Here is a 14,209-nt window from a genome sequence, read left to right as displayed (position 1 = left end):
AAATTGTAATTGTAACAAATACCCATATATAATACTCATTTTTTACTTTCGTTTACTTTTTCATTAACTGCCTATCTAACTTAATCATCTTTAAGGACAGGTCACTATTGCAAATGACTTTTATAAGCCTTACCTTAAATTCCTTATCAGAGACAACTTCACCCACATACTCCAATATGAAGTCTCCAGATGTAATCTTGTGCTTCGTCCGTACACCCCAGCCTTTGTTTTCAGTCATGAATTTTTCCAACCCCGAAGCCCACTCGTGTCTCTGTATTCGTTGATTCTTGCACCTATCACTGAAGAAAATTAATAAAGGTATAAATAAACCCACCTCCATCCTAGAGTCCTGGACATATGGCAGTAGGTGTTTATTATCAACTACCACTGATCGTTTCGAATGAGAAATGTTATAAATATGTTAAGATAGTGAGCACATTTTTAACAAATATACACTATTGACAATTATGATACACTTACAATTTTTTTTTTAAATCTTCACGTCAGATTCATTATATGTGGTAGACGGAAAATACGAAGTGACGTGTAAACTAAAAATCTTTCATACAATCACTTGCATCATTCATATTCATTACTTTTTTTACGTTTTAAATATGCGCATAGATTCCTGGACTCTTTGAAAGTGGAAGTTAAACTGAATAATAATATTATTATACAGTAAACATTAATCTCCATGTGATGGCAAGTAAATATGTTGTCACAAATACTATTCATTCCCAAGTTTTTAAGAGTAAATTAAAAGTTAGAAAAGGCGCAATTCACCAGTGCAACTGAAAAGACTGACCTGCCTAGTCTAATAACCTAATATCCTCTTTTTACGAGGAAGACAACAATAGTGAATAGATTGAGAACAGACATCAGTAAAATTCATAAAAGATCTGGATTTATTTTTTAATAATATATAACCTAGTTTAAATACTATATGACATGTCTCAATATAATAAATATGTTATTATACTCACCCACACGGACACAGCTGGGGAGAACATTCAGAGAAGACAAGTCTATTGATACAATCCTCATTGCAGCCCGATGATGGAGCACAATTACACGCAACACTCTCGCACTCCTCGGTAGACGGTTTCACATCGTAATATACATCTAGAAAGTACAATTAGAATTTAATGAAACAAGATATAGATTAGAACAATAATAGTCTTTATAAAAAAGTGACAAATTAATTATGGAATAAACATAATAAACCCTAGCTCCTCGTCATCAAAATTGGTTCACAATTGGCTCTATAAACAAACAATTGTCTTCAATTATTAATTGTTTATAAGACACGATTTATAATGCTCACTTCATTCTGGTTGTTTGACCTATATATATTGGTATGATATAATAATTTTCACAAAAAAAAAAAACAAAGTATGTTTATCAGTTGTCCATTACACATAATATAAGACAAGTACATACTGTTTAGTCTGGGACTAGACGGCGCTATGTAATATGTTTCATGTTTTTTTTTTTTTTTTAAGATATTAAAATTTAAGACAATTTTCCTGTTAATCAATCGTAACAAATATTCTCTCCTATAATACCACATATAAGTTTCAAACTTGCAACATTTTTGATTTTGTCCATCACAGCTAAAAAATAATAAATAATAAAACCGACTTACTTGTACGAATTTTCTTGTAATTCCAGGATGGTACAGGTTGATTGTAATGTTGCTGCCACCAAATATCATAAGGCAACGTGAAATGTATCAATCTGCGTCGTACCCAACGTTCGCAGTAAGGCGGTGGTGCCAGCAATCCAGGCGGAAACTCCGTTTGTGTCACCAGATTCTTCCCCTTCCCATCTGGTTTTGGGCTAAAAGATATTCATAATACATATACACCTTTGTATATTAAAGATTTAGATCTATCCCAAAGAGGGATGACGTCAGGCGGCCGGTCGTAAAACTATAAGCCAAATCCTTTAGTAATATGGATAAAACCATATTACGCCGACCCCAAATAATAATTGGGATAAGGGTAGGGAGATGGTATCTTAAAGATCTAGATCTATTCTAGAACATTTTACATATTAGTATTTATATGTCATTATGACGTTAAATTATTTCTTACTGCATAGGCTTCAAAAAAATTATCAATTTAATGTCCAGCATTACGAAAGTGCAATAAAGAATATATGCTAATGAAAAAAAAAATTAAAATCAATACTTACTCTTCTTTGTAATAATCAGAGAAGAGACCTGCGACCAAAAACTTTTTTCTGAGTCGCGGATTTCTTTTAGACACAATAGGTTTCTCTCTGTTATCTACACTGCTGGCTGGGCTATCATCACGAGAGGAAGCGACTCGTTTCTTACAAATTATATTCTTTGATAGTATATCTATACTTTTTTCAAAGTCTATCTCTTTCTCGTTGAGTGGCAAGGGATCATTTTCATCATGATCACGGAGCGTATCTACGGATGGTTCACGAGATTTCGATATTAATTTACGACTTACGATAGTGTCCAAAGAACTATCACGCGAACTTGAATGTACTTCACGCACTTTTTTATTTACTTGACAAGAACGAGACTTCCTTCTTGTGGCAATGCTATCAGGTTTAATAGATTTTTCAAATGTGGGCTCTATCGTCGATTTCTTGTTTTCCACCTTTTTATTCTTAATTTTTACTTCATCTATAGCAATATCTGAACTTCTAGTCATTCTTCTTTCGCTTGGACATAATATAGCTAAACTAGACTTAGGTCGCAAAGCAACTTTGCTATTCCGTTCAACAACTTTACGTTTTGAAAATATTTCTTCTATCTCTTGTGACGGTGACATCGCCCTAGTTTTACGTTTTAACCTTTCAAGGTTATCCAAACGACTTCCTGGTCTGTCAGATTTTATATTTAATAAACTTAACGGTATACTATCCTCAGGGTCATTACTAATGGAACTAGCCAAAGATGGAATACTATCAGTTTCACTTAGCACTTCCCATTTATTCACATGGTTTTTAGGGTCTTTTTCTAATTTATTCTTTAATTGCAATGCAGGTGCTCTCAAAATAGATGAATTATTAATTTTTTTCTCAGTACCTTTATTCTCAGACTTATTAGTTGATTTATTATTATTATCTTTCACAATTTCTTTACCCTGTAATTTCTCGAGAGCCACTACTGTTAAACGACCTTGTTTTGGACACTCTTCTTTATTAAGCACTACTTTGAGTTCAGGTTTTTTATTTGTAGTTCGCTCTAAGAAACTACTCATAGCTTCACCATCTTTTGGCACCCTTTCAAACGCAGAGTTATTATCTGTGTCTTCCGATGTAAAATGACTATCAGAAGTAACACTTTGTTCGACTTTTTTCTTCTTCTTTTTAATACTTGGAAAACCTGTTCTATTGATAGCCTTTCGGCGTCTGGTCTTCTTCTTTGACGAATCAATAGATTTATTATCACTTAAATTCTCATTGATATCAGGTTTTTTCATCAGTACATTAGTTTCTGGCTTTAGCACTTTTTTATTTGCATCTCCAATTGAGAGTCTTTCAGCTTGGATTTTAGGAATCAACATTTTTGTAGGTAGAACTAATTTACTTTCTCTTATAATATTGTTTAGTTTCTTTTTCTTTTTGTTGTCACTTCCATCGTCATTTTCATTACTTAAATTTCTTTTTGGTTGTCTTAAATTATGCCCTCCAGATGTTTCTTGGATTTTGTCGGATAACACGGCAGCAATGGATTCTCCTCTTTTAGGCCTTATGATAGGATCAGGTGTCTCTGATATCAACGCTAGTGGAATGTCACCTTCTGTATCAATTGGCGTCAATAACGCATTTGAGGATTTATTATCACTGGATTTTGACTTTCCTTTAATTTTATTTGCATCAGATAAAATATTATTTACACAAATAGACGATTTAGGTATTTGATCTTCTAAATCCACTGATGGCTCAAATATACCTGTTGGTTTATCTATATTAACCACAACAGCCTGCTCTATAATTGGTTGAAGCTCAGGTGCTTTTGACTTTTTAGTTTCAAGAACTTTACCTTTGGAAACAGGAGATTTGATAACAGTAGCTCTTGTATTAATCTGGGCATTATCTTTGTTTTTATTTTTATCGTCAGATATTTTATTACCTGTATCTGCATTTGACTTTTCTTTTTCCAGTATACGCGATTCTATAGATTTTCGTATATTGTTATTAAGTAAAGTATCCAAAACTTTTGTAGCTGCACTTGGATTAATTTTTGAAACTAAATTACTAGTCAGTCCCTCTAATCTATTTTTCTTTCGAGTCATTATTTCCGATTTTTGTGCTGGAGGTATAGCACTTTTGTACAAAGACCGCGCAGACATACTTTTTAAGGGATCGACGGTAGCAGTGTTGCTACTAACAGGTAAAAGGGTATTGGATGATACTGTATTAGGAGTTTCAGATTCTTTAGAATCTCCTTTAATGTTACTATTAGTGCTGTTGTCTTTATTATTAACTATGTTACTAGGTTTTTCTTCGGATAATTTTTTAGATAATGATTGTACCACTTGATCTAAGCTTGAATGTGTCATAACTTTATCTGCTTCTAACCTATGCCTTTTCTTAGGAGTAACTATTGGTGCAGAATTTCTCATTGGCGATAATTTTGCTTCAGATTTTGGTGATGACACTTTATGTGCATCTTGTTTTGATATCTCTACCTTAATATCAATCTCTTTTGATTTTGGCAATGACTTCTCTAAATCCTGCACCATTTTATCAACAGCTTTTAGTTTTTCAGATGTTTCGAATATTTTTTTAGATAATTCTGATTGCTCTGTTGACCGCTTTTTATTACACGATTCATCATCAGTTGTATTATGGCGATTAGGAGATTGATGTTTAGTAGTGACAGCACTGGTCACACTTTCAGCAACCTTTACTGATTCTGTTATTGTCACTAGGTTAGGTTTTGTTTTATTAACATCATTATTTTTTACATCAGCACTGTTTACTTGACCATTGGCTTTTGAATTTTCGGCAACTTTTTTACTTTTCTCGTGTGAATTTTTCGATTTGGGAGATTCATTAGACAAATTGTTAGGCATTTCTCCCATACAATCCGTTTCAGTACATAAACAATTTTCTGGATTGCTTTCATACTTGGAATTCTCATCAAATTCAGCAGTAACTAAACTAAGACTCAAACTATTGCTGGTAGAAGAATTAATATGATAGTGTCTCTTTTTAAGCGGTAATTTATGCTCATTTGTATCTTTGCCTCCTTTACTTTGAGATTCTGTTAATTGTTTTTTGTGTCTTCGTTTTGAAGTGGGGGTGGCAATTTCTTGATTATCTGAAGTCTTACGTTTTTTCGACCCTCTTTTTACCACTTTGGTTGACAAACTCTCAGTTACTGGTTTTTCTACATTTTTTGTTTGATTTTGCGCTACGTTAGTAATAATTTTTGGCGCAATCTGACATATTTTGATAAAATTTGAAACTAAATTATCCATATCTTGACTAAATTTCTGATCTACTGAATCTATAACTTTAGTATAAGACTCTCGACATTTAGATACTGATCTTGAACGATGTCGTCTTTTGCTTCTGTGCCTATGATGTTTATTCTCTGTCTTCACTGTAATTCGCGAGGGCCTTTCAACAGGCTTTAAATTAATTTTTGGTGGAGCTAATACTACTGTCCTTCTATGTCTTTTAATATGAAAGGTCGGCTTTATATGAGGTTTCTTGAAATTTAAGAAAACATTTCTTGATAATGACTTATGCGGAATATAACTATTTTTTGCTTTTTCAAAAATACTTGGAAGTGGTTTTAGAATATTTTCTTTTTTAGCAGAACCAGAAAATACTGTACTTCCATTCTTTGACTGTTTGCGATTTTTTGGAGACAAATTTCTAGTAAGATGTCTAGAATTGGATTCATTGTCTTTCTTTGATCCTGATAGTTTGGCAATAGTACAAATTGGAGATGAACCAAATTTATGAGTGAAGACAGGTTTTAAGGCTGGTAATGGACTTCCAATGTAACTAGCCTTTGTAGGAGATTTAAGTAAAGTATTATTATTATTGTGACTAACTTTAAAAATGTTGTATGTTGTGACTGGTCGCTGCAGTCCACTGAATACGGGTCCCGGCGCGAATGGATCTGACGAATTCAATCGTAACACTTGTTTTCTCTGCGTTTTTGTAAACCCAAAATCATATTTCGATGGCAATGGATATTTAGTGCAAACACTTACATATTTTGGGCTAGCACTGGGTTTTCGCAAATAACTTTCACATTCAGAATCACTCGAACTATGTCCCAAAGTTAAGCTACTGAATGTTTTATTTGTTATCAGTAAAATTTCCTGATCGGATACAAAATGTTTTTGGTTTTTATAATATGATCTATCTCGTACTGATCTAGTTTTCTTTAACTTTCGCATGCGCCGTCGCATACTTCGTACGCTATAATCCGTTTTGTATCCCGATTTATCGCTTTTATAACCAGACTTGTGATCACTTTTATAACCAGAGCGATAATAATCACTTTTGTAACCAGATCTGCACCCATAATCACTTTTATAACCTGACTCTATTAATCGACTACAGCTTTTATAAGGCTTAAATTCGTGATCACTTTTATACCCAGATAAAATATCTTTGTATTTCGGATTAAGGTCAATCTGTTTCCATGTAGGATCAAGTGGATCATCTGCTGCAGCCTCGTTTTCACTCTGATTTTCTCTCCATGTATTAGTAAATGTTTTTGCATTCTTTTTGGGCAAATTTGCTAATTTACTATTTACTTCTTTTCTTTTAGCATACACTCCTGATAAAACAGATCCATTAGATGGCATAGAATCTTCGTCACTGTCTCCAGAATCATATTGATTTTTATCTTTCAGAGTTTTAGGTGTTGTTTTAGTAGCTGCTTTCGTTTTAATTTGTGGTTTACGGCCGACTTTTTTTCTAGGTGGATACAAAACTCTATCAGTTGCATATAACATTCTATCTAAAGCAGCGATATCTAATTTTTGATCGTTTTTCTTTGATTTATCATATTTATTTTGCTCCTGTTTTAATGGAACTGGTGAAGGTGCTTCGGTTTTTATGTGTTTAACTTCATTTTCTAATCTCTTTTTCTGATAATCACAATCGCTTGAATCAGATCTATTTTGAATTCTACTTTTGCTTTTAGATTTTGATCTTACAGCTCTTCTTTCTCTTGTATTATTTTCTTTTTGAATAGATTTTCTAGCTAGTCTATTGTTGTGAGTATCATCTTCGTCATGTCGTCGCATTGGGGATTGTGTAGGTGAATTATGATTTGATAAGATGCCAGAATCTGGTGATACATTCGGTGGATCGTTATTATTATGAAAATTAATTACATTTACAACAGATTTATCTTCTTTCTGAGATTCCATATTTTTAGAACTAAAGTCCTCATCAACTTTTTTCACTTTTCGCGGTCTCCCTCTTTTCCGTCTTGATTCTACAATTACATTTTTAACATCTTCCTGAGATTCAATTGAATTGGTACTGATAGTATCTAGTTTTTGGCTATCGATTTGATGACTAACCATATCAGTGCTGCTCACAGTTAATGGAGAACTTTTTAACAAATCGTTTGCATTTCCTAAATCAGAACCAGCCTGTGTTATATCCAAGTTCATGAAATCATTATTATCAACACAATCTTCTAAACTTGGATTTGGTATTGATATACCCTCTGTAACAGATGTAATTTCTTCGAGATCTTTATTTATTTGGGAAAGTTCTTCGGTTTGCTGTGGACTCAAATGTTGACTGGTAGTTAAAAAGTTTGGCGTGATTGGAGCAATTTCAGGCAAATTATTTATCTGTCCAAGTACACAATCATTTATTGTTCCAACACCATCTATAGGATCTGAATTTAGTCCGCAGTTCATTGTAGATGCTGCAGAAGAGTTGATATTTGCTAAAGGTGTTGTACTACTTAGGAGTTGCGTTTGTGCTTCGAATTGTTGCAATAGACTAGATGCATAGTGAGTAGTGTTTTGATGTCCAACTTCTGAGTTAGAACACTCATTTTCTGAGCCGGACGAATCTGCTGTTGCCCTCTGGATGGCAGCTGTCACTAACTGAGGAGTGAGTTCCATTTCACTACTCGAACCATCGCCTGTAAAACACAATAATTTAAGTGTCATATGAAATCCATAGCATATTTGATAATATTCGATTTTTTGGTCTGTACTCACCATTGTCGGCAATAGACTTGTCATCATTTTCAGGTGATGCATTGTGCACAGAGAAGTTTGTAAAATTAGACTGTTGCGCCGATGCACCAGATGTTTGTTCTGGAAATAATTCGGCGAGGTCCGCATCGTCGATAACCTAAAAAAAATATTAAGAAATGTTTTAACTGGACACGCCACTCCTGATATTTATTAGCATTAATAAGAAAAGCTTGCTTCTTGTTGCTTTCACGGCTCATTATCATAAAAATTGGCGTACACATAGCATTTATCACGGAGTATGGTTTCCGATGGGATGAATTTTTTTTTATCAACTCGGACTACGAGTGAAACTGCATGCATAGTTACTAAATAAATTAATTATAAATTAATAATAAATAATGCAGACCTGTAGTTGGCAAACAGCTGCAAGTGCAGCACTAGAGTCATCTGCAGAGGCGTGTGCAGAACCACCAGCGGCATCCGCGGTATCAGAGTCAGACGACGAGGAAGACGACGACGATGATGAAGAAGACGACGAGGATGTCGATGATGACGTACTACTGCCACAAGCAACGCTTTCGGCGACAGGAGATGGAAACTGCAAGAAATATACATACATACATATAGTAGATTATATTTAAAGTAGGTATTATTGGTATAAATATTACTACCTGACAAGGAAAGTTATTTTGCATCATTTGCCACCCACAGGGTACATTTATTTTTTTCGCAAAAAAAACTATCCTATCTCTAAGTTGAAATAAACAATGCATATTTAAAATATTTAATTAAAATTGTTGATGAGCGATTTCGATAATCAACGTGAACGAACATCGTGACACAGGATTTTATATCATCATCATCATATCAGCCGTTAACTGGCCCACTGTTGAGCATAGAATTTTGCCAGTAGTCACCCTTGGCAGGCGGGTTGATAACCACAGTCAGGTTTTGGTGACGTCTCGACCATTAAATTCCTTAGTCCGCTTCTTACGAAACCCACGGAAAAAGAAGGGGTGGCCCATCTATACCGGAACCACACTGGCTTATATTTTTATTACATAATATTTATTATTTTTTATTCTTAAATATGTAGGTTTAATATTAGAGTTAAATAAAGTTAAAAGTAAAAAGCCAACACCAATATACGTTCTAAGTTCAAATTACCTATATTATAACATGCGATTGCTTCAGAAATAAGTGCAACACTGACACAACGAGATGCATTTAGTGTCTCATGATTGATTTGGCGCAACCGACAGCGGAGTGTCGCAAACGTCCCTCACTGACCGCAATACTTCTCTACACTTGTAACTAGCTATTCATATCTCATAGAGAACATATAAAATTTTACGATTAGTAGCAAGGCTAAAAGATACGAATTATTACTTATTTACATATTACCTAATTAAGCATTACCAAAAATTAAATATCCCAATATAAATGTGACTGTACACTATTGATGTAATTAATTAATCTAAAGACAAATAAATATTATGCTAACAATAAAAATGTAGAGCATGTGAGCATTTATTTGTCCTTCTAGATTTCGATTGCCTTTTCAAGAATTAATGCACAACTCACGACTCTCGATAGCACAATAAATACAAGGGATTTACAACACATTTAAATTACACAAAATAATCGCAACAATTACTTTGAGCAAGGTTTTTGTGTAACAAATGACCTTATAATTTCCTGATGATTGTAACTATCGATGTCTCTATTTAAAATGTTCTCCGAATTAGTAAAGGATAGAAAATCCTTTAGAGTTGACAGTTTTCCATATTAGTACTCTCAAACTGTTACTGAGACTAAGATAATAATTTCAAATTATTAAAATCGTTCCAGCTCCAGCCAGCGATTGTAATTGTAAAATTACATTACAAAAATGACACTACATACATATATACGAAAAACATTCCGCAGCATCTTTGACACTCCGGCAGTTGGATGTAGACCAACTGATAGGGAACTAGTTAGTTTTCTCTTGGTAATCAGTAAATATTACATTTTCAGGAAGGTTCCAGTACAATTAATATTTTATTTGAACCTAGGTAATTTGCACAGTGCATCGTAAATGAATAGTGTTATAAAGTATTGCAGTGGACCTATTCACTGCAATACTTTATACACTATTAATAACAAGTAATGATGGCGCGTGTTGTTTTACTATAAAGCTGATTCCGAGGGTGTTAATCAATAAGACGGAAGGGCGAGCAACCCTCGCCACTGGAAGGGGTTTAGCAAGTGTCGTGTGGCGGCCTACCTTATCACCACTCGCATATCAAATGGGTACTACGGAAACAACCCCATAGACGATGTTTGCGGTGGTAGTAGCCACATTTTTTTATACAAAACTACACTTTTTGTAAATTATGGCGAGTACTGATACTGCATTTTGCTTCAAACTTTAATAATTTAAACAATAATTATGAAATGTTATTAGCAAACTTGAGCAACAACCTAATTTCTATAGCCCTGACCAATTATAGGGTGTAGAATATTCTACTTTAAATCACGTACTTTAAATTATAGAATTGAATCAGACAAATAAGAAAGCTCAATGTATTTGAATCAACAATAGTGTAACGGTAAGTATCTCAGGCGGCGCCGACACGACTATCACATTAACGACCTCGTGATCTGCGGAGATTTATATCTGACAGCAACCACCAAACAAACACAAAATGTTACTCGTATCATGCGCTAGGACTTACGATCACTATTATTTATGCCTGCTTTCGATCTATACATATTCAAAGAGGCGAAGCCGTTAACTTAATAAATATGATTAAACAAACTGCACGTGTTTTGTAAGTTTTTTTTTTTTTTTTTTACAACAGGGGGCAAACGAGCATGCGGCTCACCTGATGGTAAGTGACTACCGCCGCCCATGATCACCCACAACACCAGCGGCATTGCAGGTGTGCTGCCGGCCTTTTAAAAAGGAATATACTCTTTTCTTGAAGGTTATGTTGTCGTATCGGTTCGGAAATACTGCTGCTGGAAGTTGATTCCAAAGAATGGTTGTGCGTGGAAGAAAGTGCCTTGAAAAACGCACGGTGGAAGACCGCCACTCGTCCAGATGATTGGGATGAAACTTTAGTTTGTGGCGGGTTGTACGGTGGTGAAAATCAGCAGCAGGTATCAATCCGAACAATTCCTCAGAACACTCCCCATGATAAATTCGGTAGAAGATGCACAGAGACGCAACATCTCTGCGCAGTTTCAATGGGTCAAGTCGGACAGTAAGGCGTTGACTATCGATAATTCGAGCCGCCCGACTTTGAATGCGGTCTAACGGAAGGAGTTGGTACTGTGGCGCTCCTACCCACAGGTGAGAACAGTATTCCATATGCGGCCTGACTTGGGCTTTATATAATTTCAGGCGGTGTTCTGGCATGAAATATCGTCTCACCCTATTGAGCACTCCTAACTTTTTGGAAGCTATCTTAGCCTTCTCCTCCAGATGACCGCAAAACTGGACGTCGCAAGATATATCAACGCCCAGAATTCCTAGACTCGACTTTTTATCAAGGGAAGTGCCCTGAAAGTGAGGAGATACGACAAACGGCGTCTTTTTTGCGGTAAACGCGCAGACTTGTGTCTTCTTAGGGTTAAATTGGACAAGATTTTGTTCACCCCAGATCGAAACTTGATGGAGTGAAGTTTCGATTTCAGACAACTATTCCGGCACTCATCGGTATGGGCCCGCTACATCCTTGAATGACCGGTATATAATGTATCTCCTGTACTGTCGTCCGCATAGCAATGAATATTAATCTGTAACATATCATTGATACGCAGAAGAAACAGAGTCGGAGATATACACAGCCTTGCGGGACACCAGCATTCTTTTAAATCAGAGCATGCACCGTCGACTACGAAATGCTACGTTCCTTGAGAAAACTGGCGACCCAAATGCACAGTCTCGCAGGCAACCCAAATGAAGGTAGCTTTGAAAGAGCGCTCTAACACCCGATCAAAGGCCTTCGCAATATCCAGACTAACTGCTAAGGCCTCTCCCTTACTCTCGATTGCCACTGCCCATCGGTGTGTTAAGTAAGCTAAAAGATCACCGGCCGAACGTCCCTGTCGAAAGCCATACTGGCGATCACAGATCAGCCGGTGCTCTTCTAGGTACCGGAGCAGTTGACGGTTAATGATGGATTCCATAACCTTCGAGAATAAGGAAGTGATAGCTATGGGCCTATAGTTAGCTGGATCTGAGCGATCTCCCTTATTAGGGATCGGATGCACCAGAGCAGTCTTCCAAAACTTTGGGACTATGCCCGATGAGTAAAAAAGACGCGTAAGAACCGGAGCCAACTCTGGTGCGCACGTCCTAAGCACAATTGGAGGAATACCATCAGGCCCACTCGACTTATGGATTTCGAGGGAGAAAAGTGCTTACGCACTGAGCTATGCGAATGTCAGGCATAGAGCTCCTACAACACGTGATGGTCGGTGGTGGTTTCTCCCCGTCATCCAATGTCGAGTTTGACGCAAAGATGGATCCAAGAAGATCGGCCTTTTCTTTAGCGTTCTGGGCCAACGAGTCATCCTCCCTGCGCAAAGGTGGAAAAGATGACTTACAGAAATTCCCTTGTGCAGCTTTGGCAAGAGACCAGAAAGCTCGAGTCCCAGAGGGCAAACTAGCCAGTCTCTTGCCAATTCTACTAATATGCTCTGACTTCGCTGTGGCTATAACTCTTTTGAAAGACCTACAGAGTTATTTCTTTTAAGAGCACTGGTGTTAGGATCTCGCGAAGCCCAGTTAAAGCACTCCTGTTTCAGACGAGATGCTGTTCTACAGGAGGCTCCATACCAGGGCTGGGATTTCCCGCCGACGGGCACCACAGAGTTAGGAATAAATAATTCCATTCCCTGAAGCACCACATCAGCAATGGAATCGGCAATGGCGTCGGGATCATCCACAAACCTGCATGGGTAAGATGCGAAAAAAATCCGCATCTTCCCAATCTGCCGACCTGTAGTGCCAAATGCGACGTCTACCCGTAGAACGAGGTGGAGTAGGACTCGTAAGAGGCACTTCGCTCCGCACCAAACAGTGATCCGACGAATAATAATAATTGTCTGAGCAGAAGGTCCAGAAGTAATAACCGTGAATAATAATACGAGAATTGGAAGAGACTCTTCTCGTGCTACGGCACAGGTAAACAACTTTTTATGTAGAGTTAATATTGGCCATTAACCTATAACTACCTATTAGAATATTTTTAACATCACACCTAAAGTCTGATACAGCATATTAATTAATGATGAATTATGAATTCTCTCGAAGAAAACAATTTGAAAATAAAAAGATAAACACTTAATAGGATAAACTACCGTAGTTTAATATCTAACATTTTTTTTTAACATCAAGTTGATTGTTCAGGTTATCGACCCGTGCCAAATGTCGAGAACAATACTCGGTACCCAACGATTTAAAATGATCGTGTACTAGTATCTTAGTTGCGAAGAAAAGAATCGACGAAAAGCACCTTATACGGATCGAGAATAGGCTCTCAACGCGATTGTCTGTTTCGACATTTGTAACGAGAAGGTATTATTGTAAAGTGGTATGCTGCTTGCACAAAGATGATAACTATTAATAATAACGTGTACGTTATTCAATTCAAAGTTACAAAAGTATATTGTAGAAAATATTAAATTAAATGCTATTTAAGACGTCTTTCATAATGTTACACAAGGTAAGTAATTAATAATAACTTAGTAATTGTTATTATTGTAAATATAAGATAAATATAAGACCGTGAACTTGACTGTGACAGGCAATCGAGCTCCGCCACATCTTGCGACAGAGACAATGTCAAATTGTAGCGCGGAAGGTCAAGAGAGAGGTCGTTTTGCGAAATGCACAAAACAATAAGTGAGGTGATATTTAATAGGAATGCCTATCTTAAAACAAATCTAATAATATACTTTTTATCAACGTGATACATCATTTTACAAATACATAAATTACTATAATTGACAATAAATCAAATTACATCACA

General features: G+C 36.0%; 1 protein-coding gene across 9 annotated transcripts in view; it reads right to left on the bottom strand.

The window, feature by feature from the left end:
• Nucleotides 1-14,209, bottom strand: part of LOC113510664 (histone-lysine N-methyltransferase ash1) — a 58,335-nt gene that overhangs the window by 11,581 nt on the left and 32,545 nt on the right. For 8 of the 9 annotated variants that reach the window (XM_026894146.3, XM_026894145.3, XM_026894147.3 and 5 more), the window contains 6 exons: nucleotides 8,590-8,781; nucleotides 8,205-8,340; nucleotides 2,197-8,125; nucleotides 1,646-1,839; nucleotides 984-1,122; nucleotides 134-299 (listed from right to left, as the gene is read on the bottom strand). In XM_026894146.3, coding sequence (XP_026749947.2) covers nucleotides 134-299; nucleotides 984-1,122; nucleotides 1,646-1,839; nucleotides 2,197-8,125; nucleotides 8,205-8,340; nucleotides 8,590-8,781 — 6,756 coding nt within the window. The remainder of the gene's footprint in view (nucleotides 1-133; nucleotides 300-983; nucleotides 1,123-1,645; nucleotides 1,840-2,196; nucleotides 8,126-8,204; nucleotides 8,341-8,589; nucleotides 8,782-14,209) is intronic. The other variant, XM_026894148.3, reaches the window with a different exon arrangement.

Source organism: Galleria mellonella, unplaced genomic scaffold, assembly GCF_026898425.1.
Source record: "Galleria mellonella isolate WM207_F2 unplaced genomic scaffold, CSIRO_AGI_GalMel_v1 utg32, whole genome shotgun sequence".
Taxonomy (NCBI): domain Eukaryota; kingdom Metazoa; phylum Arthropoda; class Insecta; order Lepidoptera; family Pyralidae; genus Galleria; species Galleria mellonella.
The sequence above is the reverse complement of the archived record's forward strand: the minus strand, read 5'-3'. Positions and strand labels throughout refer to the sequence as shown.